This window comes from Pipistrellus kuhlii, unplaced genomic scaffold (assembly GCF_014108245.1).
Source record: "Pipistrellus kuhlii isolate mPipKuh1 unplaced genomic scaffold, mPipKuh1.p scaffold_m20_p_5, whole genome shotgun sequence".
Classification (NCBI taxonomy): domain Eukaryota; kingdom Metazoa; phylum Chordata; class Mammalia; order Chiroptera; family Vespertilionidae; genus Pipistrellus; species Pipistrellus kuhlii.
In genome coordinates this window covers 61,958,932-61,985,040 of record NW_023425551.1, presented here as the reverse complement: position 1 = coordinate 61,985,040, position 26,109 = coordinate 61,958,932, and the positions used below count along the sequence as shown (strand labels likewise).

The window sequence follows — 26,109 nt, the reverse complement described above, 5'->3', positions numbered from 1 at the left end:
GACTAAAACTTTTCACTTCTCAACTGTTGACCAAGATTGAAATGACAAGTGTCACTGTTCGCAGCTATAAGCCAAATGCATGGAAAATATACAGTGCCTAATAGGGCTTGAATGCAATGAAGATTGTATGAATGAATGATTACCTTTAGGAACTAAGGTAGAAAGAGCTTCCAATGACAACCTTGAAAACAGTAATAACTAAGCTGAAGAAATTCTGCACAAATTTTAAAAGCTCTAAAACTGGAAATCTTAGATATAAGTTGAAGTGAGACTTCTTACTCAAGGACTAATTAGCTATGTACCAAAAGTATTCACTGCTGGATTTAGTGAAACAGTCATAGTGAAATCCGATTATAAAATGGTGTAAAAATGTTTCATTGCACAAAAGTGTGGTCTTCTATAGTTTTCTCTATGGAAATTAATACTATGCTCTTTCCTCCTTGAAAAGGCTAGGAAGAGGGGAAGTACTAGAAGTCTACTGAAATTATAACCAGATAGTCAGCCAAAATGCATTTCTACCCAGGCAAAGTGAGTTTTAGAGATTCTTTACTATTAGTAGAGGAAATCAAGGATTTATTTAACTTAATTCAGGTCTTGGGTTCACTGTTTACATGTTCTCAATAATAGGAATTGAGATCAGGAAAATATTTTATTTGTTCCAATTTCCATGGTCTATATTTTTCTAATATCATGGTGTTTATACACAATATAGACACTCATATTATCATATAGTAATACAAGCTAGCTTGTCTCAGTGAATGTATGGTCTGTGATCTGTACTGGATGTTTTTCCTTTGTCATCATGTAGTGTGTCATTGGCACTCACAGCTCACCAGAAACTCTTGTATTTCTTCACTGTACAGGGTGAGGCAAAAGTAGGTTTACAGTTGTTCATCTAGCAAATAATACAACATTAATAAATAATAATAATACAAGAATAAGCTCTTCTATTCTCACAACTGTAAATCTACTTTTTGCCCACCCTATAAGTATTAGAGATATAAATGATTCTTAGAAATCTAAAGGAATATTAATTTGAGTTCATCATGGAATGCTGCACATGGGAAAAATCCACACACAAGGAGAGAAATTTTATAAGGTTCTCATAGTGGGAATTCTCTAAAATTTGAAGTTATAAAGAACTAGGAATGCACTTAGAATCTGTCTGTCTATCTTTGGGTTCTCCTATTTAGCAGATGAAGTAGATTTAAAATATTTTAGGGCTACATGCAAATTTTGGAGTCCTGGCCAATTGTATGTATTCCCATGACATATTCTAGGATGTCAGTTAAAAGAAAAATCATTGCAGACAATGAAATTTAGAGATAAACTTTCTTTGTCCTCCTGGAAAACAATCAAGGAAGTAAATGCTCTCAATATCAGGATCATTGTAAGATGAGAAGCACTGGCTAGACTATGCATGTAAATTGAGCAAATAAGTTATTACTTCAAGAAGGTGAAAAATAACTGTCTGCATAGTTTAAATTACTGGAATGGTTTACAGAATTGTGGATCTGGAAATAGCAAATTAGGATATGAGAAATGGAGCTTAAGTGCCTTGATCAAATTCCCACCATTTCTAGACTTCCTAATTCAGGTTTTAATGTACCATTTGTATATGAAATAAGGAAAGGGGACAAAGAAAGCATTTATAAAATAAACTTTATTTCTTTATTATTTATAAAAGATCTCCAATATGCCAGTTGTTGTACTTAGGCCTGCTTAAGAAGAGAGTTTAAGGAGCCTCAAGGAGATCACAGGACAAAGCTAACATGAAATTTAATAGATTACAACACAATTATAATTGATATTTGAAGAAAATGCTGGGGAAAGTCTGGAGTAAGCAGCTACTAATTTCCATCATTCAATTGAACTTGGACTGAAATCTAGCATTTATTCATCTCTAAGAAGTAATTTTTTGAGCAAATATGAATTCAGATGCAATTAAACTATTTAAGATTACTCATTTTATTTTTTAAAAATTATTTTTTATTAATTTTAGAGAGGAAAAAGAAAACATTGATGTTAGAGAGAAACATGGATCTGCTGCTTCCCGCAGGTTCCCTACTGGGGATCAGGCCCCCACAACCTGGGCATGTGCTCTGAGCAGGAATCGAACCAGCAACCCTTTGGTGCATCGGATGACTCAATCAACTAAGCTACACTGGGCAAGAATTCATTTTCTTTAAAAACTTTTCTGCATTAATTATTTTGTATCATCTGGCCTTGATTTTTAAACTGAACTTTAAGATCTACGAGAGAAGAGACTTTTAAAGGTGGCAGACATGTGGTAAGAACACCATAAATATTTGTGAGGTACACATCAATAAAATGCTATTACTAAATAAATCAGAATTTTAAAATCAGTTATGAAAAATAAGTAAAACATGACTCTTATTCAGAAACACATTGTTAGCAATTAGATTATAGTGTTGCATACATTTGAAATATAGCAATATTTCTTTTAAAAATTACTCCATCTCTGGTTTTATAACACACAATTTCTTTTACCCAGTTGAGTCAAGTTTTATAGAATGCCTCAGAGTGCATCTCCATTACATGCTAATAAGCACCACTGAGGAGCATTTTCTTTTGATAAAGAGGTGCAAATTACTCAGGTTACTCTTCTGGTGCATTAAATGTTACTCTGGTGACTTAAAAGTGTCTGCCCTCAAGTACTCTGCCATCAGCAGAACCAGGCCTATTAAGAGGTGTGCATTTCTCAAAGTGTGCTCATTCCTGCTATGGGACCAAGTTACTTTGGGGAGCATGCAGAGTTGGAAAGAAAAATCTGGTTTTTAATGTTGCAAAACTGTATTCTCTGATTGCTCCAGAGATACTATAAATGTGGGATTAATAGGGGGAAAACACAGTATAGGAACAAGGAGCCATTTGAGGAAAAGTTGGCATTAAATACCTGGAAAGTAAACTTTTAATGCTTATCTTTCTGAAAGTAGGTTTAAAATGCCACCTTCTGAGTAAATTAACTTTTAAAGATCAGTTCAGAAAGGATGTAGGACTCATGGTGATTCCTGAGAGCACAGCTCTGTGTTCACACTTTGCTAGACCAACATGGCTAGTTCTTTATATTTCTAAGATCTGAAAAATAATCTCAAAAAGCCCTTGAAAACACACATGCTGTTTATTTTTGGTGCATTATAAAGCAATATACAAAAACCACAAGTAAAGTAGGAAGCCTAAGTTAAACTCCAGTACTACTGGCTGCCAGTGTTTTGGTTTTTCAGTCATTAAAGAGTATTACAACAAGGCTGATGAAAATTCATACTGACTCTAAGCCATTGAGACCAGTTGGTTGGTCTCAGTTAAGTTTCTGAACTTTCTGAAGAGTATAATTCTTTGTGAAAACATGTTTCAAATATATACTTGTTTTATGGTTATTTATTCCCAAAGAAAATATGTTATAGATACTTTATTGTTGTAATTCATATAATAACATCTATTTTCTTTATGTAATTTTAAACTACCAATCCTATTAAAACTAAAGGTGAAGTGCAGTGTTAGGCATTTTATGTATTGTATATTATCAGCAAATACAATTTTCCTGCAAGATATGCGCTAATGTTGCCTTCCTTATTTTTTTAAAATATATTTTTATTGATTTTTTTTTACAGAGAGAAAGAGAGAGGGATAGAGAGTTAGAAACATCAATGAGAGGGAGTCATCGATCAGCTGCCTCTTGCACACCCCCTACTGGAGATGTGCCAGCAACCACGGTACATGCCCTTGCCCAGAATCGAACCCGGGACCTTTCAGTCCGCAGGCCGACACTCTATCCACTGAGCCAAACCAGTCCTGGCTGTTGCCTTCCTTTTTAAGATAAGGAAACTAAAACTCAGAATTTTTAAAATGTTTTTATTGATATCAGGGAGAGGAAGAGAGAGAAAGAGATAGAAATATCAATGACAGAGAATCATCTATTGGCTGCTTCCTGCATACCCTCTACTGGAGATCTAGCCTGAAACCGGGGCAATGTGACCTTCTGGTTCCTATGTCAACTGAGCCACACAGTGGCCAGGCTATCACTCAGAATTTTTATCTATAACTGTCTTAGCATCTTTTTAACATCTTTCCACCATCCCTTTCATCTAAAATTTCCTGACTGCCCCTTCTTTACCCTTTCCCTTCCTTTCCTAAAAATAGGACTTAATTTTATTTCACTCCTCTTGGTTTATATACTAATTGGTGATTTCAACAACAAACACTTAATTAGCTGACTGAGTGAGATTGTAGCTTTAATGTTGTTGACAAAAATGTGGGCTGCATGAATTGAATTTGTTAATGAGCAAATCTAGGTGTTCATTCACTCAAAGTGAATGGAAGGATCATCTGCTCTGCTCTGAGCATTTAAAGATATTAATGGTTCAACTATTTCATCCACACAATTTGTATGGCCACTATTTATAATCATTGAATTTATTGTTTTAAGATGCAAATGGTAAAGGAAAAAAAATACTGAAGGTGAAATATATGACCGGCATCTGTTTTGACAGATGAACATAGTGAATTATGTTCCAAGAAGAGTTAACTTTAGTTCACCATTGGTTAATGCTCTCAGGAAATTCAATCAGTCTATGGAAAGCATCTACAGCTTTTATCACTGTTTCAGATTTTTAATTAGATGTATCCTGTTAAAAAAAAAAGTAACACTTGGGATAATCCACTTTGAGAATAATAAAGGACTAGAACTTTCTAAACATTCTCAACTATAGAATCTTATGATGCACATGACAGACACCTGGTAAATGTTTATTGAATACATTACTTATGTTTAAGTAACTTACATTTCTATTTTGTACCCATAATAGAAACCCCAGGCTTCCCTCAGATGGATCACTCACTTTGAATGGGAGTCCTAAGAGTCTTATCCCCAGGGCTGCATTTGAATTCTAGTTCAGCCTCTTCTTTTTTGAACAACCCCTATGCAAGGCTCTTATTCTAAATACTGATGATACATTTTAATTGTCACAAAACATTCTGAGCTTCTGACATGCATATCAAACTGTCTGTGAGACAACTCTTCAGGTGTCTCAAAGTCAACTTTTTGAAACTAAACTTAACCTTTTTCTCCATACTGCCTAATACTCTTCTCAAGTTTATCATTGGCAATTGATGCAAACCATTATTATATTCACTCAGAAAGCTAGCTACCTAGTTATCTTTTGGGTCTTCCATGACTTTATCCATGCTATAGCATATAGATATATAAAATTATTATTGCGTATATTTTCCAGTTATAAAATACAACAATATAAAATACTTATATTTTAAACTATAAAATAGATGATAACATATTATGTAATAAATTATATGTACTATTAAATATATACTTATAAAATATATGACATTGTATATTATTACTACTATATATTTAATTGGTATATGTTTTATATATATTCCATACTGTGTATATGTGTATGTGTATATGTTTGTGTATGTGCGGGTATATATGCTCTCTACTCTTCTCTACCTTTGAGCTAGAGGTACTTTACCAAGGACAATTGATTAGGCCTGTTCAATTGCTCATATAGCACATTCAAGATCAAACCCAAATCCCTTAGCAAGAAATTCCATACTAGGCTTAGCTTGAGCTGACCGTTGACTTCATTCTAGACAATTGAAGTTGATGACTACAATGATCTCTTAAAGTACAAGTATTTTGTCATATTCATTAAAAAATTATTGGGTCTGGAAATACAAGGAGTGTTGTTGGTAAAGTTAAAATTTTAAAATATATTTCTCAAAAGGAAAGTCATGTTATTCTTTTCGAAGAAATAGACTTAGAGTCAATTAGGAGATGGAACCAGGAGAACAAACCCATTTAAGATACCCATTAAATTTTTCAAATGCACACTTTATTTAATATGCCAAAAAAATTATATTTTCCTTAACAACTAGTAAATGTTTATGGATTAGCTTTCTTGATAAATCTTAAGAAAGATAATGATTTCTGGTATGGATCTTATAAACTAGAGAAGGGCTGGGTTTTTTGGAGCTTTTGAAGAGGAGCATCTCTTGCTATTGGGGAAGTTGTCCTAAATACTAAAATTCTCTTCAAAAGCAGCCACAACTACTTAATCTTTGAAAAAGTCTCTATGTGAAATCCATAAGTGGCTTTTGATTTTGTACAGAGAGGAAGGGAGAGAAATAGAGAGTTAGAAACATCGATGAGAGTCATCGATCAGCTGCCTCTTGCACATCCCCTACTGGGGATATGCCTGCAACCAAGGTACATGCCCTTGACCGGAATCGAACCCGGGACCTTTCAGTCCCCAAGCCGAGGCTCTATCCATTGAGCCAAACCGGTTTCGGCTCCATTTGGTCATTTTAACCATCCTAATATATTAAAAACCCTGGGTCATAACATCCAGTAATAACTGAGGCTCAACCAACCGGAAGTCAGTTTGCTTCTGCTACAGACACGGTGCCCCAGCACTGACTGCTGAGGGGGCTGTGATTCAGGGCCAGAGAGAGGCCTGAAGAGAAAAGCAGGGACTGATCCATTGCCTTTGTGGCAGGTTTGGATCACCACTTCCCTCTCTCTTTCTGTCCCAGTCTGGCCAGCAGCCCTGCCTCCATTTCTCTACAAGCCTCCAACAGGTTTGCTGATCAGCCCTGCCTTTCTGATCAGGCCCTGTTGATAGGCCCAGAGACGCTGACTGGCATAGAAACCGACCAATCAGAACCAAATCTGGGTCAATTCTGAGAAACCAATGGCTGCCTCTGAGGCAGAGCTTTTGACGCTGACTGGCATAGAAACCGACCAATTAGAACCAAATTAGGTGGGAGGGAAAGGCAGTTGGGGGTGAAATCAGGCCAGCAGCGGAGGGAGGGCAGTTGGAGGTGAGATCAGGCCTGAAGGGGAGGGCAGTTGGGGTCTAGAGCAGGCTGGCAGGGGAGAGCAATTGGGGGCAATATCAGGCCAACAGGGGAGGGCAGTTGGGGTCTAGAGCAGGCTGGCAGGGGAGAGCAGTTGGGGGCAATATCAGTCCAGCAGGGGAGGGCAGTTAGGGTTGATCAGGCAGGCAGAGGCAGTTAGGGGTGATCAGGCAAGCAGGCAGAGGGGTTGGGGCAATTAGGCAGGCAAACAGGCAGTTAGGGGAATCAGGCAGGCAGGCAGGTGAGTGGTTAGGTGCCAGTGATCCAGATTGCAAGAGGGATCTCCGAATGCTGGTTTAGGCTCGATCCCTATAGGAGCAGGCCTAAACTGGCAGTTGAACATCTCCCAAGGGGTCCCCAATTGAGAGGGTGCAGCTGGGCTGAGGGAACCACCCCTCCGTGCACAAATTTCGTGCACCGGGCCACTAGTGAAATAAATAACAACTAACTCCAAAGTTCAAACTTTACATAAACAACAGATATAAATATTTAAAATGTGCTACATATTGCAAAGATAAATGGGTAACTTCAAATAGACAGTTGACAAATATATGAATAATATGAGGAAAATTATTGAAATATTTGAGGCTAAAATTCTGAAATACACCCATGGACTAAATAATTGATGCTTGGTATTTCTCTATTAACTTTACTTTGGTTTAGTGTGATGTGAGTCTGTGGCCATGGCTTGAATTTTTAACCTAAGAATTAAACCCAGTTTCTTTTTTAGTTTTGGTATGGGAATCTTAGAGTCATTTTTCTTAACCCATCTCCATTTATCTACTTACTCTTGTTTAATATCAATAAGTTTACTTCTTGCATATACCTAATTTCCAGATCATAGTATGGTTTACAATTTGATCTTCAGTGTTAAGCCAAATTGTTTGAATTACTGCTGTTTCTAATTATGAACTCCAGGAGGGTAAAAAAAATTACATGAAGAATGGCATTCCAACTTTCAATGGGTGATTTTTATTAGCTTCCCAGGTGAGGTTACCTTGATTTGGAATGTTAAAAATCACTGTAAGAAAAATATATTGTGATTAGTATAAGACTCCTTCCCTTTGGTGATGGTGGTATTTTTTAATTGCTTACTCAGTTTTAATCCTTACCTTACACATTTTACAGATTATCATATTTCATAATAAACTGACTCAATTTGAACCATTTAATTTCTAATTACCATGTATTAATGACTGACATATATACTTAAAATTCAAACTTATATTTTGTTCTTAACTCTGCTATATAATATCTTCAAGCTGTCGAGTAATGCAGGCCAGTGGTTCTCAAATTTAAATATCTGTCGTCTTAGACTGGAATTAAGATCTCATCTAAGTAAAAAGGAGACAGAGATGCCAGCTAGAGAAAGAATTTCCAAAATGGAAGGTACAGGGGAAAAAAAGTAAATAATAATTGGATATAACAAAGAAACTTGTCTGCTTGATTTAAAAACTAGTTTTATTATTGCCAAATAAAATCCAGAATCAATGAAAAGCCTACAGAATTCAGCCACTGAATTCATGAGAAATAATGGAAGAAGGAATAAAAATGGTGGTATAAAATAATAACTCCCTTCTCAAAGAATTCCAATAATGTCTTTAATTCACTGGAGAAGGCAGGCTTGGTGACATAGCTTCACAAATGAAGAGAATGCATTTGTAGTTATTTGATTGTCTTACTCTCCCTAAATCCCTCCTTTCTATATTTGAGAACAGATATGAGCCCACTGTTTTCTCAGACCAACACCATGGGAGGTATAAAAAAAAATCAGGCTTTAATGTTAAACTGGCTGTTTGATGAGCTCTAAATCTCTGGGATTTTGTCCCAATGTGCTTATGTCACCTTTCAACTTTTTTTTTTTTTTTTTAAATATATTTTATTGATTTTTTTACAGAGAGGAAGGAAGAGAGATGGAGAGTTAGAAACATCGATGAGAGAGAGTCATCAATCAGCTGCCTCTTGCACACCCCCTACTGGGGATATGCCCGCAACCAAGGTACATGCCCTTGACCGGAATGGAACCCGGGACCCTTCAGTCCCCAAGCCGACGCTCTATCCACTGAGCCAAACCGGTTTCGGCTTATGTCATCTTTAGTAGGTTGGTGCTCTCATCTTACCACTTGTGTCACAAAATATCTTGGCTAGCCTTTGTCCCTGACTACTGTGAGTTGACTTCTAAACCCTATAGCGCCTGGATCCATGGTGGATCCCTCTGACCACACCTGATAGTTGATACAGATGAGATAACTCAGGATGGGCGCTGGTCCTGCCAGAAAGACCAACCATGAGATTAGGGGGTGGGCTTTGGCCATGTGATATTAGCCTAACCTGTGAAGAGGAGGAGGATGAATATTGAGATGGTTCAGTCTATCGTCCCTACACTATGAAACCATAAAAACATTCTGAACACTGAGGCTTCAATGGGTTTCCCTAGTTGGCAATACTTTGTTGTTAAACATCAGGCTGCCTGGAGAATAATGCAGCCCTGAAATTTTCAAAAGCTTCACTCTCCAGACCTTGTCTTTTCTCTCTCCCTCAGCCTGGTTCTGCTTCCTATCCTTTTGCTTCAATGAAACTGCGATTTGTAGTATAGCACTTTACTTAATTACATGGGTTGTTCTGGCAAATTATCAAACCTGATGGGGGAGTAGGAACTGCCAAATTTGTAGGCAGCTGGTTAGAAGGAAGGGTGGCCAGAGGTCTCCCAAATGTGAAGGTAGTTCTGTGCAGAAACGTGCCCTTAACTTATAAAACATCATCTCACTCAGTCTCTTTTGTTTGCTCTCCTCTCTCTTCTCAGCAGCCCGAATCTTAGCTCTTTGCCCATGACAGGACCTATCTCTGACAGAACATCCAAATGCCCAAAGCCTCCTGGACTATCTGTCTACGGCCTGCACTCCTCTGAGTATAAAGAGCCTTCTGAGAACTTTCTCCAGAGAAACTGACCTATGTAGTCTAGGTTTTGTTTTGGTTTTTACTGGCATATCTTGTTACCACTGAGCTAGAGTCTTGACAAGGTACCAGTATGATTAAATCATTTGTTTAATACAAAAACACATTGATTATAAATCATCAAAAATAATAGTTATATTTTCAACTGGCACAGTTTCAGCAGTTCCTATGGACTCAATCAATAAATAATGACATATATGATAAATTAAGTGTATTATATTTATTTCAAACAATGTGTCCTTTTTAAAAATCTATGATCTCTTTCAATAAACACAAAATTTCCTCAAACACTGGAAATTATGTGAAGACTTCCTAAGGAGGCATATCTCCTGGATATATACTTTCATAGCTTGTATATTTCCAAGTGGGCAAGAAAATGATTTCCTAGCTTTGTATTTTATATTCTGTATTTTGTGTTTTAAAACCAGTTCCTTTTTTCAACATTCTAAATATAAATCTATACCATGTTGAATATATTTTTCATACATATTTGTTCACCCCAAGATTCTGACAATAGGTCTCTCAACTCTCCCTCCCCACTCAGTTAAAATGATTGTATCATGAACTCAGCAGGAAAGAAAGTGATAAAAATAAACATTCCTGTGGCTAGTTTTATTGTCTCAACATGACATGAGAGTTTTTCTGTGGACTTGTATCCATTGGGTACATTTTAGACAAAGTCAAGTCTGAGATTTAACTGTCTAATACACAGTTGTTCAAAAAGGGACTGAATTCTATTTCTATTACCTAAATGTAGGTGTGTGTGTGTGTGTGTGTGTGTGTGTGTGTGTGTGTGTGTGTGTGTATGTGTATATATATATATATATATGTATGTTTGGACCTTGGTATTTTTTCAATATTCACCAGGTGATTCTTAAATGTCTAATTAAGGTAAAAATACCTCTGATTTAGAATACTGACAAGTAGGTCCAGTTTTGCCTGAAATTGCTGATTTTAGGAGTGCACAATTCAAAACATAATTGAAACAGTTAATAGAATTAGCAATGCAAGCAATGAAGTAGTGTAATGGTACATTGCTCTTTTAGATAGTTCTTTGCCTTGGCAACATAATCTATTATCAAGACAAGTTGGATTGGATATCCACCTCATGGAAATCTCTGCAATAATAAGAAACAGAAAATTAAAAATTTTAAGTTAATTTTACAACTGAATTTAAAAATGCAATATCATAAGTCTTTCAGCTAAAAGTAAAATTCAACAACCTATATTAAAATTTAAATAGAATAAATCATAGTATTTGTTCATAGTATTGTTATATGATAAGCAATAGCTAATCATATAACAACTTCAATGTTTATAAATTCTAAAAAAAATTGTATTCGTTTTTAAAATGACTGATAAAATCTTTCCCGTATTAAGAAAACTCAGCTTCCTTTGTAAAAGCACCCGTCCTCAAATTTGTATTTCTATTTACTATTGAAAACAGGCTTTGTTCTGGAGTCACGTGGCTAGCATGATGGCCAGTTAGCTTCATTTTTCTTTGCTGTTTTACATATTAACTAACGTAGGGCTTATTTTCACACCGGGAGGATAATCATTCCAATTTCTCAAACACAAAATTAGTACATTCATGTTCTGCAATTGACTTGAAGTGAGGCACTCAAATGTTCTAGAATATGACACAAAAATTCTTTTTGCTTTCATTGATTTCAAGACAGTGTATTAATATTATCCTCCTTGGTTCCACACAGCTGTCATCCAAAACGCTACTGAAGAATGGGTACATAATTGGCTCTTCAGTTCACACATTAAATACATTTTAATAAACACTCTTTTCTCCGAGAAGAGACTATTGCTGACCTTTCTCAGCTGTTAGTCTTGAGGAGAATTTAGAGGGTATTTCTTAGGTGGAGCATTGCTGAGCCAAGCTGATCTATGTACTGTATTTAAAATGCTCTCATTGAATTATGACCTAATTAGACGTATCCAAAACAACTCTGATGAATCATAAATTAGGAAATATTTTTAAAATGCAGAAACTGGTTTGCAATTCCTATAAGTCAAAAATTCAGGTTTCAAAAAACAAATTCAAGTTATCGGTATTTTAATATTTTAAGTGTTAATTAGATAATTATGTAACATTAATTAAATGTTAATAGAGAGTAATGAAATTTTTAATGAATATTAACACATTAAATAGTATAATAAATAATGATATTTATTTTAATCCTAATATTTATTTAAACATTATGTTTACATTGATATACGAAAAATAGTTTAATATTACATTTTTGCTAATATCTTGAATAATTTAATTGTTATGAAGCCCCAAATGATACTTGATTTTCTTGGAAGTCGACATATTTGTTCTTTCCATATGAATCAGAGGCCCCAAAGATACAAATACTACTTCATTTGGTGATGCCCACAACACAATGTATGAAGATTCAAAGTGAATGATTGGGTTTTTACTTCCACTGGCTTATTTAAGGCCATTTGCAGGGATCCTAAATGAGCTATGTGTCTGAGTCTTTTGAGTGCAGGAGCCAGTTAATCCCAGAGAGCATTCCTCCTTTCCTTGCCCATACCTCAGCTTGCCCCACAGTTCTTTCTGCCAGCCCAAGGGAAAGGGTGAAGTTTGCAGCAACTGACCCTGAGCCTCCCCACATACTATTTGAATCCAGCATGTTGCTGGGAAGCTGAGATTTGGGGCTATGATTTTATAAAAATACAGACATTCCAAATATTAGAGAGAAATTATTAATTCAGAATGAAAGTGAATGTAAGTGGAGATGCAAGATTCACATTTGGAATAAATGTTATTGATGTTAAAGATTGTTCAGAGTTTATTAAAGTTGATATATAAGTGGATACTAGGTAGTTAATATGTGAGGTATAGAAAAATAAGCAACATCAAGCTACATATGACATAAGTGGATCCTTAAATCACTGTTCCACATACATAATTAAAATTTTTCTTCCTATTTGGGTAGCATAGGATGAACAGCCAGAATTCTGTACTTAAACCTCACTTTACATAATACTTAATACCAAAAGCTGAGTGCAGGTAATGTGTATTAATTTAATTAGGCTTCAAGGTTGTCATGCTAAGGACTTACTTTTTCTTGTCATTTGACCTGGTCCTTTTTTTATTGTCAATATACATAGGATATGAGAGTATGAGAATTATCAAATTTAAATCTCATGACCACATGGATTTACATGTAAGTATTTTCTTTGTTTCTTGGTTACACAAAAGAAGGGACTATTCCTTTTCAACTGAACATATTAATAGTTAATTCTGATAGTACATCTGAAAACATTTTAAACTTTGTATTTTGTATTGGTACAAAATAAGAGGCCAGTTTTGCTCAGTGTTTAAAGCATACCAAAGTGTCCTAGGTTCAATTCTGGTTAAGGACATGTATATACCTCGGCGAGTAAGGGAATGTGTGGGAGGCAACCAATCGATGTGTCTTTCTCACCTCAATGTTTCTCTCTCTCCCTCCCTCCCTCTCTCTCTCTCTTTCCCTCCCTCCCTCCCTCCCTCCCTCCCTCCCTCTCTTGCTTTTCCCCCTCTCCCTCCCTCCCACTCTAGAAATCAGTGGAGACAATATCCTTGGGTGAAGATAAAAAACAACAAACTGAAAGTAAACCTTTCTTCTTTATTTTAGGATAAAAAAATCTTAAAGGAATTTTTCTAAAGCAGTCTAAGTTGTATTTTAAAAATAGAATATGTATCACGATGATACAAATTGGTAAAATGTATAACAAAAAATAAAGAATAAATAAATATAGTAGTGTAATTTAGGGTGATTTAAATTTCCTTCTTTTTGAACCTAAATTTTCTATACTGTATTATTTTTATATTAAGAAAATAACTTATTTTTAGGTTAGACTTCTGTATCTGCTTAGATTTCTAAACACCTCTGGCAAAAAATAGCTCTTATAAAATAAAATAAAGTGAGTATACATCTGCATCATTTAAAACTTAGGCACTTTTGTTCAGAGTTCCCTGACCCATACTCTGTTGCTCAGTATTTACCACAGATGGACCACAGTGAGCCCAGACATTTTGGGGGGATGGGATGAACTAGAGAGGCTGGAATTCTGGCTTGTGTGGAGCCTCCTTCCTCAGCAAAAAACCCAAAAAGAACCCCCCCCCCAAAAACAATGTTAAGACCCATCGTTTACAGAGCTAAGGTCTGATCTCCTGACTGTGGCTCCTGAATTTCCATTAAGTCTGAGAAGCAATAGTTTGTATTCACACACTTTTCCCTATTGCTTTAGATGGTGTTAGCCTATAAAGGATAAAGAGGGTCAAGTACTAGTATATGGTGATGGAAGGAGATATAACTTTGGGTGGTAATCACACAATGCAATTTACAGATGATGTATTACAGAATTGTGCACTTGAAACTTATATAATCTCATTAACCAATATCATCCAAATCAAGTAAATAAAAAATAAAATGTAAAGAATTTGGAATTAGGAATCTCAACTCATTACAAACTACCTAATCATATATCATGAACTCCATCCCTGCCATGCAAAGCTGTAAAGTAAAGCTGACAGTGTGATTTCTCTCAGGTTGATGTGACAAGTGTAAAAACTAATAACCGCGTTTTTGCAAATGAAATTTCATTTTTAAAAAGTGATGCATAAATAATGTCTTCTCATTAGCATGCAACTGCAAGAGATTGTTCACTGCAGTATGCCCAGGATTGAGACAAAGGCTTACACGTGTTACCCATTAAATAAATATTCAAGAGTAATGGTCTCTGACCTTTTGTAGAACTCTTGCCTCACATGGTTTAAAACATGGCCCCATTTTTTATATGTAGCCTTGTTTCTCAACAGTAGACAGACAGTAGAACCTAGGGAGGGACAAAGTCTATCTTGTACACCATCATATTCCTAGGGCCTGGCAATACTTATGTGCACTAAACAAGTTGAATGAATTAAAGGCCCATATTGTAACCTATTCATCTATCATCCTCAATAACTGATCTTACAAGGCATGAGGTTTGATTCCCATTTGGATAAGAATGTGCTGGAACAGTGGAGATAGACTTATTGCTGTGTTGAATTCAGAGACTGCTGCAGTTATAGGATGGGGCTGCCCTGGCCCATGCATGTGGCTTTGGAGAAGGCCTGTTTTGAGGATATTATTCTTAATAAAGACCAGATGATGGCTTTGAGCTCTATTTCCAATGAGGAAAGAATATGGAGAACAAAATTAAAGCTGTACTTTCTACAGTAGCTCACCAACTGGGCTGGACCTATGTAAACATGTCCATCACCTATTATTTCTGTGAAATAATTTCTGAAAATATGTTTAAGTTGTTTTTAAGAGACTATGTAACACCTTAATCAATAAAAAAAAATTTTTTTTAAAAGAGAGAATATCCTTATCTCTCTCAGGAGCAAAATATTAGGTCTATGGGGCTGATGCTGGAGAAGGTGAAGTCTGGTGCTCATTGTGTATTAATTATTATTTTTTCCTGTAAAATACTGTAGAAAATCTTCATCCCTTAGATTAGTAGGACAGCAGTTGGCAAGATTTGGATGAGATCTCACTAAGCTGAATATCTTTTCTTTAAAACAAATTCAAGTTTAAAGTAACAGACCCTGTTCTCTTTCTCCCATGGTCCACAGAACTCTGCCTCCACTCCTGACAACAGAAACAAAATGAGACAAACTTGACTTTACATTCTTGCTGCTATGTCCTTTGCTGGTTGTTTGAGGCAGGTTACTGCATGCCCTAAGCCTTAGTTCCTCATTTGTAACATTCAGATGACAATGTGAATGTGTACCCTGCAGGGTACTAATGGGGATTGGTTATATAGATATACATATAATGTGTAATGAGGATTATCTCCATGGTCTCTAATCCTCATTATGGGTTGCTTAGCACAGAGCTACATTAGGTGCCCTGTATGTGGTCACAGCAATTAATTAATAGTGTTCTAACCATTGATGAGAATATAAAAAAAGGAGTTGACTTAACCTCTGTGGTTCAGTTTCCTCATTGTTAAGTGGAGATAAAGAATATTTAATATTACAATTTATCATAAAGCAATACATGAGAAAAATATAAGTAATCAGCTTATAAATGGCAATTATAATATTGGTTTACTTTCCTACTCCTATTTTTAAGTTCAGCCTATTGATATTATACTGAGAGAAATTAGTCAGTTTGGTGACTGTGAGTCCAAGTAGAATAGTAATTTCTCTTTTCCTCCTGTTGTCTGGTCCATCCAAATGCCATCCTTATGCAGGGCTACAATTTCGTCATGTGGAACCCCACATGAGGAACATGTATTGTCTCCTTTATTGCTTCCTATAAATGGGAACCGAGTGGCATTGACATTATATTAATAAAATTTGGGCCTGGAAACACTTAAATGAGTGTTTTTCAAGGTGGTCAACTATTGTTGCTGTAGATGTCTTTTAAGAAACCAGTAACTACCTTTTAAAGTGATGTAGTATACTTATACATTTCACAGGCACTCAGTAAAATCTTACTGAATTAAATTACAACTAATTCTAAGTGTTATGTATTTTAATTAAGCAATGTAGTTTTAAAAATTGATTTTATAGGGTAACATACTTATTGAATATTAATTCTCATGAGCCAAGCATTATCTGGCAATTTTAAGAATGACACACACTATAGAAAATAACTTGAAAGCTACAATATCTGCCCTTAAAAGTTCTTAAATATTTCAATTGTATATTACTCTAGTGATCTTTCTGAAAGCAGGAAACACACATGATTATTGTCAGATCAATGAGTGAGACAATGGACACAGTGAAACTTATAAGACACTGTTCAGATAGACTTATTGTTGCTGTTGAAAATGATCTATGATTGTGAATAATTGCTTTTGAAATATTGATCAAATTGATCTGTCCAATTTTCTGGCACTGGCTCTATATGTCAAACCTCACCCTGGAATTACATAAATCATCTGAGTCTGGACTTCTGTAAAAACTGGGGCGAGAAAGATAGAAGTAATTTCTGAGTTGTCAGTGACTGATGAATGTTCTGATTTCACAGTTTTAGTAAAGAAAAGGTCTTACCGTAGCTGTCATAGGCATCCTCACTTACTCCATGACCGTAGTCATAGTATTCAGGCACACTGCAACAAATTTAGACAGCAATCAATGTTACTGTAATCAGGAGGGATCAACCCAGAAACTCAGATGGGATTTGAAAGCAAAATGTGTGTTAATGTAGTATCCCAATAACCTGTAGGCATAAAACAGAATTCTAAAGAAATAGGAAGAAAAATACAGGTTACTGACAAGGAGTGCTATGATTTTCTCATGCCACCTAAATACTTCTTTCAATTTATAAATCAAATTTCCCCTAAAATACAAGTGTACTCTTCAAAATTGGTCAAGAGGAGAGTTATAAAAGACATAAGAAAAGGTGCTATATAAGGTGACAATTAGTAATGTATGCCTCTTAATGATGTTATCCTAAAAAGTTACATCAATTTCATCTTCACGTCCAAACTCTGAAATTATATGTATGCTCTTCTTTAGCCCTTTCACAGCTTGTTCATGCAGTTCTCAAATATACAAGCTGTTACTTTTTTGCTAGATGCTTCTACATTTCAGTAACTGAGAAAAAAAGAGTGCTTCCTCTGTTTCTTACTGAAGTTACTTAAAGTCTTCCCCCACCACAATTGTCATCACTTCATCTTACAGCAAGTTTCTCCCCCTAAGGCACCATCCCTATGAGCCTCCAAGCATTTTATGTATCTTCCATCCTCAAAAAACCTTCCCTCACCCTGAGATCTCCTTCTAGTGATGAGCTATTTCTCTTTACATAAAAATTGCTTGAAAAGATGAGACTTCATTCACTCTTTTTCACTGCCTCTCTTTTCACATGCTTTTAAAGACATCCTGGTCAGGCTATATTCTCCACTGAAACAGCTCTTGTCAATATCTTGCCATTTTCAAACCCAATGGTCAAGACTTGGTCCTCATTCTGTGTTAGCACAGTTAACACAATTGATCATTTTCTACTTCACACACTTCAGTTGCTACTGAGGTGTTCTCTCTTGGATCTCCTTAGCTCAATCCATTTTCTCATTCTTCTCTGCTGGTTCACCTGTTCTCAGCCACTAAATCCTGAAGACTGCTACAGCTCAGTTATTAGGATTGTTTTGCTATTGATATTCCCTAGGCAATCTTAATTGTTCCGATGGCTTTAAACTAACTCTACTATGATGATTTCCAAATTATATGCCCCTCCCCTCCACTGAGGTCTCATATATCCAGTTGCCTTCTGCATATCTCCATTTGGATGTCAAACTTAACATATCCAAATATAAAAATTTTCCATGGCCAGTTTGGCTCAGCATCATCAAAAGGTGGTAGGTTCATTTCTGATCAGGGCATATGGCCAGGTTATGGGTTCACTTCCTTGTTAGGGCATGTTTGGGAGAAAACTGATAGATCTCTCTCCCTCTCTCCCCTCTCTCTTAATCCCTGCCCTCTTCTCTTTCCCTTATCTCTAAGATCAATACATTTAAGAAAATATATTATTTCTCATTCAGACTTGCTCCTTTCAAATGCTTTCCATCTTTATAAATGACACCTTAATTACTGTTATTCTTGCTGAAAGCTGTGGAGTCTTCTCCTTTCCTCTCACATCTAATGTCTAACCCATCAGCAAATTCTTTCACTTTTTGCAAAATATCCAGAATTTAAACATTTCTAACATTCCACAGCTACGACTATGGTTAGTTTCACCATCTTTCACTTAAACAAATGCAATATAACCGGTCTCTGTGCCCTGCTTCCTATGTTTCAATTTTCTGCATAGCAAAGTAATTCTCCCCCCTCCCCCCCCCCGCCCTGCCCCCAATCATATATTTTTACTAGTAGCCCGGTGCATGAAGTTCATGCATGGGGGTGAGGGGTGGGGGTGTTCCTCAGCCCCGCCTGCACCCTCTTCAATCTGGGACCTCTCAAAGAATGTCCTACTGCCGGTTTACAGGGATTGGGCTTAAACCAGCAGTTGGATATCTCTCTCACAATCTAGGACTGCTGGCTCCTAACCATTCACCTGCCTGCCTGATTGCTCCTAACCACTCTGCCTGCCAATCTGCTTGCCCCCAGCTGCCCCCACCCCACGCCAGCCTGATCACTCCCAACTGCCCCCCCCCCCCCGTGCCAGTGTGCTTGCCCCCAGCTGCCTCTCCTGACCCCCTGGTCACTCCCCATTGCCTCCCTTGCTGGCCTGCTAGCCCCTTCCTTTCCTCCCTACTAGCCTGCTCGCCCACAACTGCCTCCATGCTGGCCTGCTCACTCCAAACTGTGTCTCCCCCCCCCCCCATCCTGTTCACCTCAAACTGACCCAATGATGGCCTGCTTGCCCCTAACTGCCCCCCCTGCTGTTCTGCTTACCCCCAATGGCCCTGCCCCTCACCAGCCTGATCACCCACAATTGCTGTCCCATCCTGGCCTGATTATCCACAACTGCTCTCCCCTCTTGGCCTTTAACTGCCTCTACCTTGGCCCCTTCACCCTGGCGTTGTCCAAAAGAATTTCGGGTCTTCCAGTCTAATTAGCATACTAGCCTTTTATTAGTATAGATAGAGGTCTGGTGCATGGGAGGGGGCTGGCTGGTTTGCCCTGAAGGGTTTCCCAGATCAGGGTGGGAGTCGCGCTGGGGTGCCTGGCCAGCCTGGGTGAGGTGTTGATGGCTGCTTGCAGGCTGGCCAAGCCCCCCAGTGGGGACCCTCCATCCATGGGGGTATGGCCAGCCTGGGTGAGGGGCTGAGGGCTGTTTGCAGGCTGGCCATACTCCCTTCAGCATGGGGGTCCCTGCTGGGATGCCTGGCCAGGTTGGGTGAGGGGCTGATGGCTGTTTACAGGCTGGCCACGCACCCTGGTGACCTAAGCTCCCAGCCCCTCCTTTTTTTGCCTTTTTTTTCTTTTTTTTTTTTTCTAGCACCTCCTAGAATGGAGGCCAGGGCTGGCTGGAAGCAGGTATTTGGGATTTATTTATTTTCTATAATTTAAATTTTGTAGCCTTGAGCAGAGGCCAGGGCAAGCCAGGGTGGGTGAGAAGCTTGGCTTCCTCCATTGCCAATGGCAACCCAAGCCTCCTGCTCACTCCAGCTCTGTGGCCACCACCATCTTGGTTGGGTTATTTTGCATACTCCCTCCTGATTGGCTAGTGGGTGTGCTTTGTATGCATAGCAGAGGTATGGCCAATTTGCATGTTTCTCTTTTATTAGATAGGATTGATTTCAGAGTGGAAATGAGATGAGAGAGAATCATTGATAGGCTGCCTCCTGCATGCTCCCCACCAGGGATCAAGCCTGCAACCCAGGAATGTGCCTTTGACGGAAATTGAACCTGGGACCTTTCAGTCTGCAGGCTGACACTTTATCTACTGAGCCAAACCAGCGAGGCCAAAGTTATTCTTATAGAAGTAAATTAGATCATATTAGTTCTCTATTCAAAGTCCATAAATAGCTTCCCTAGTCCTTTAGGAAAAATGTAAAAATCTTATTTTGCACACATTGGTCCCTAGTAGATCTTAGACCTCTCTCACTTCCCCTTTGTTCACTCTGCATAGGGCAGGTTGGCTTCCTAGCTACTTCCTGAATATAATAAACACATTACTGTCTCAGCACCTTTTCATTAGCTATTCCCACCACCTGAACACACTTTTCCTAAATGTGCAGGTATCTCTTCTCTCATTCTTTCAGAATCCACTCAAATGTCATTTATAATCCACTCACTATCATTCACTCATTCTTACCTTGCTTTGTTTATCTTAGTATCTATCAATCACTAATGTACATATTATATAACCAACAAACACACTTTTGTTTATTCCCTTACTTGGCTGTTTCTCACAGGTAGAATGCAACAGCTCCCTGGCATAGGGTTTGTTCTCTCCTTAGTTCACTTGCTTTTACTGTTCCCAGGATGATTGGTCTACAATGCCTGCTCAATAAATATGTATGGCATAAAATATTGTTTTGCTCATAGGAAGATTAGCCACCATTTTCTTGAGTAGCCTAATGTAACCACGTTATACTTTTTAAGAATAATATACAAAAAGTGGACATTATTTTAATTAAGCTTAGTGTTTGGATAGTGAATGCATATTTTTATTTACTCAGGGATCTATTAATGTTTATGATACACTGCATTTTAACCTCAAATAAGCTCCTTCATTTAAAGTCTTCTGCCTAAATCTTATTTATGAATTTATAAATTACCTTAAGATTACTAATTTCCTTTTAGTTTATAAACGTGTGGCAAGAAAATGGCTTTATATAAAAACTAAATGATATAAGAGCAAGTGTAGTGATAGATGACAAAGGGATAGGGTGGAGGGAAGGAAGAAAAGCCTCTATGTGGCTGTCCTTTCCCTTAAGGCAGTGGTCGGCAAACTCATTAGTCAAGAAAGCCAAATATCAACAGTACAACAACTGAAATTGCTTTTGAGAGCCAAAAACCGACTTCTGTGCATGGGCCACGAAGTTTCAGTTGTACTGTACATGGGCATCCGCATGTGGTATTTTGTGGAAGAGCCACACTCAAGAGGCCAAAGAGCGGCATGTGGCTCAAGAGCCGCAGATTGCCGACCACTGCCTTAAGGCAATTTCATAGGTCTCCTTATATTAGAAACTTGAGATTTCATTGATAGTAAGTGAAGAGAAGCAAAAAAGGAAAAGTCGATATATGGAAGAGAGAGACAGAAATTGGGCCATTTTTATCTTCTGGAAGGCCAGTGCTAATGCAAAGATTACCTAGCCCAGTCTTCATTGCCCAGGATAGTTATATGCAAACTATCTAGGAAAAATGTATGGCACTATGGTCTTCTTCCCATCTTTCTAATGCTTTCAGGTTGTAGAAACCTAAGGCCATTGGCTGATGGCTGGACATTCATCTCTTCTTTCACACACTTATCCTTTTTATTTTATTGTTGACACTATTACAGCTATCCCTCATTTCCCCCTACATGCTTATCTTAACAGGAATGATGCAACCCAATTGAGAACACTTATAAATATGTAGCAAATTCCTGAGAATTGTTAATTGATTCCCTGGATAATCAAGAAGTGACATCCCCATTTACAGGGATGAAGAGAAAAATGAGGGCATTTTTAGAAGCTTCTCCCTACCTTCCTCACAATCAATAATTTCTCTATGAGGATGTCTGATTATGTTTCCCAAAGTGTGTTACAGGAAGACCAATAGCCCCTGAAACTGCCATGCAGCATTACTATGTTTCTCACTAGATTCCAACTTTAATTGATGAAGATAAGAGAGGGGATAAAAGAAGATTAGTGACAGTTATTATCTATCATACATTATAGATATACACCAAGAGGGAATGTCAACTTTCAGAAGTCTAAAAAGGGGAGAGTGGAACAGGTAAGATATTTGTGAAATAATGAGTAATGCAAAATCATGGAAAATAATCATAAAGAACCCTGTCAGCATCCATACATTTGCTCATCCAAATACTACTCCCCATTTCTTCTATAGGAGAATAATTTACATTGACAAAACACACACACACACACACACACAAATACAAAACACACACACAAACCCCACTCCCCAACCACCCTTGCAGGTAGATGTGCCTTTGTGACTAAGTCCTGGGATATGCACAAAAAAGATGGGGGTGACTTTGGGGCCATTTGTAACGTAAGAACAAGCTCCTCATCCTGGACTTATGCACCATCACCTCCTCAGTTGGTAGAATGCATTCAAAATGGTGATCTAACATCTCCCATGAAAATAAAGGGAAAGACTAAGGAAGTGATGTACTGAAATATAGGAGGAACTTGTTTCTAACTGATCACTCAGGGACAGACCTAGTCTAAACCACTGCCTACCTCCCTGAATATTAAATCTCATTGTTACAAATTGTTATAACAATTTAGTTGAATATTGAAATCAGTATGTGGAAGTGTGGAATTGCCATTAAAATCCCCAAACACCAGGCATTAACTTAGCTGGAGGGTGAAGAATGCTAGGAAAAAGTACTGTTGAATAGAAAGCTGATGACGATTGTAATGCCATTGCCAAGGAAAACTTGGCCATAAGCCTATAAGCCTGTGTATACTTTGCACTCTGCGGGGGGGGGGGGGGGGGGGGGGGGGGGGGGGGGGGGACCGAACAAATCCTGTTAGTAACTCTTGCTACTTTTAGGAAGGTTTACAAAAGGTATATGCTCAAATAGGAATGAGTCATTTTTTTCTAGAGGAAACGAAAATGAATTGCACTTGACTAAGGGAAGTTATCTCTGCCTGATTTATGCTCATTTTATTATTTAAAATGGGAGTGGGTTTAGAAAAGTGGGGCTTACTGGAACTAGATAAGTAAGTGGTTTCTCTTTCTAATGGCAATAGATAATGAATGCTGCCCAGAGATGCCCTCACATTTCCCATTAGACCATGAGCCCTAGAACAATCCTCAGTTGCCCAAACGTGAACCAGAGGAAGCATCCTGGGAAAACTGTGAAGTCCCCAGCGAGGACATTGCTCTTCTTTACTCCATTCACATACGGCCAAGGATAAGGCCATTTATCCATTAGGACGAGGAAGAACCTGCCAGTATAAATCTCAAAAATGTTGCAGAAAAGAGAACCCAGGCTGCCAGATTCACTAATCAGAAAACTTATTTCAATGCTGTTGCTTAGGTGTCACTTAATCTCAGCGTGGCAATACGTTGTGATTGTTATTTCATATGGAACCTTTAGTATTTCCCTAAAGAAGTTTCTGTGATTCATTTTCCACCACTTTACACTGGGCATATTTTGTAAGGGGGAATGGGAAGGAAAGATAATTTATAATTTAGGCCACCAGACTTCAAAAACCACAAAACCCATTGTAGAGGTCTGCAAATTTTCCAGAGATTCTATATTTTGAGCTGGTTGCAGATATTTGAACTGAGCTTTGATTTTCTCTGTTTGATAGAAGATAGACATCTTTTTTTGTTTGCTTGTTTGTTTAATGAGAAGGGTACTCATGCATATTTGCATGGTTTGAGTTTGTGCCATAAAAGATTTCTAGTTGTTCCCTGTAAAATCCATTTCTCTTTTTTGATAAAAGAGACTGACTTTCTCAAGACTACATTTTCTAGTGTTCCTTATATTTGAGAGAGGCCATGTACAGAGTGAGGTATACAAATTCTTCATGATTTGGATAAAAGTAAATTCCTTATTTTCTATTTATTTTCAATCTTCGTGTAACTGTCTAGAAATGCCGAATGTAGTGACTTTGAAAGTCTAATGTTAATGATGAAGTACTGGACTGAATTTTTGTATCTCCCCAAGTTTGTATGTTGAAATCTCAGCTCCCAAAGTGATGGTTTTAAGAGCTGGGGTTTGGGGGGAAATTATATCATGAGTGTGATGCCCTTATGAAAGGGATTAATGTACTTAAAAAGGGGGAACCCAGAGAGCTCTGTAGTTCTCCTGGTTTGAAATACAGTTACAATTATAGAGGTGTTAATTAAAATGATGACAATAATTGGTGATTTGAAACTTACTCTGGCAGTAATGGTTATGTGATTTCTCTAGGAATTGATATATATCATCATATAAGACAGCAAGCAGCTGCACTGACACATTAAACAATATCTTAGTATTACAGGTAAAATTCTACAAAACATTTTGACTTTAATATCAAGACCTTAGACACTAATACATGTTTGGAAAAAATAATAAACAACTGGAGTAATGGAGTCAGAAAAAAAGAAAATCAGGTTAATTTATTAGTGGCCGAATGTAAAACTAGATAAAAATGAGAGATGAAAAATTTTCAGCTTTTTATTTATTTAGGAGCATTTTGCCATAACTAGACTATGTTAGTTTATTAAGACAACTAATGAAGTGGAAATAAGCATAATAGAAAAAAAAAATTAGGGTGTAATTTGGTTTCTAGTAAGCCACATATCTTCACCATCATCCCACTAATTTTGCAAGCAAGTTCTTAGTGAGCCAACCTGTGACACAGTAGCACTTTCATTTGTATAGTTTCACACTTTAGCAGTTGGTGCTCATGTTCCTGTGGCAGAGAAACCATGCTGATGGTGAAACAGACTTGCCCAGAAATCAAAGAGACTAACCAAGCTTGTAAAGGAAACTTTTTCGACATCCATTTGTTACAAATAGAGAAACCGGCAGTAATGTAAATGATGTGTACATATAATCAAACCAGTTATACTCCTATAGAGGGGAAAATAATAGAGGATGCAATTTTATAAAATAAAAAAAATAAAGATCAATGCTTCATTTAATATTTCAACTGTTTACTTGGAAGAATATAAACTTTTTTTTTTCAAATTGTTTCATCTGACAAATATTTTTAAAAGATAATTTTAAAAGTTACAAATACATGACAGCTTATGTGGCTCTCAAACGATTATAGTTTCTTCACTCTTAGTTTCCATGTGTTTGGTTTGCGCCACACTGTCCTTCACTGCAGTCTTTCCCTGACTCTTGACTACCCTAAAGATTTATGTAGATGAAAATAGGACCAAATAAGGGTGAGTTGAAATTAAAGATTCATTAATTATTTTTTTGGCATTGAAGAAAAGAAACACAAAATAGTAATTTAGGAAATGAATACAGGGATTTGATTAAAGTGTTAATATAAAAAATGTCTAGCAATCCAACTATTTTTAGCACTTAAGAGAGGGTGTTCTTAAAATTTGTCCTCTTAAGCATTGACGCTGAAGCCTTGCTGTTGTGAATTTACACTGCCTTCCCAAAAATACCTGTCAAATAAAGATACATTTTCAGCCCAGGTTCCATCCTCAAATTGAAAAATTGATAGTTCCTTTTTATGATAATAAAATTTTTATGTTAAATTTCTTAAAGGTCCATAAAAGTGCTACTTAGAAAGCTGTAAATTTAGTGTGTAGAACAATGACAGCAACACACAGATATGTGTATCAGTTCTCACCACCAACCACAAACCTCCCTCAATGTCATTCGGAACATTAAACAAACATTGTTGGGATGGAAAAATGGGAGACTTCATCAAACAGCTCGAGGCTCTATCGCTTTCTTCCTCGTAATATTATGGTCCTGTTACCTGCTAATTCTGTTATTTCTAGGTCTTCCCTGGGGGGACGTCTCCTGTTATTTCCAGCACTAAAGGTGAAGTTTACTAACATAGGGTCAACCCTATTGTCATGTTGAAAAATGGGAACTATTTCCAAGCAGTTTTATTTTTTTGATGATTTCTTTAAAATGTTTTTTTGTCTGTCCCTTCTAGAACAAATTCTAGCCT

The 26,109-nt window shown here is 37.2% G+C and overlaps 1 protein-coding gene across 4 annotated transcripts in view; it reads right to left on the bottom strand.

Moving 5' to 3' along the window:
• Nucleotides 1-26,109, bottom strand: part of KHDRBS2 (KH RNA binding domain containing, signal transduction associated 2) — a 461,654-nt gene that overhangs the window by 7,341 nt on the left and 428,204 nt on the right. For 2 of the 4 annotated variants that reach the window (XR_006740033.1, XM_045572975.1), the window contains exon 8: nucleotides 16,901-16,959. The exons of the other annotated variants lie outside the window; for them this stretch is intronic. Coding sequence is in view for 1 of the 2 variants with exons in the window: in XM_045572975.1 (XP_045428931.1) it covers nucleotides 16,901-16,959 (59 nt within the window). In the remaining variant the exon portion in view is untranslated. The remainder of the gene's footprint in view (nucleotides 1-16,900; nucleotides 16,960-26,109) is intronic. 4 annotated transcript variants of the gene reach the window in all.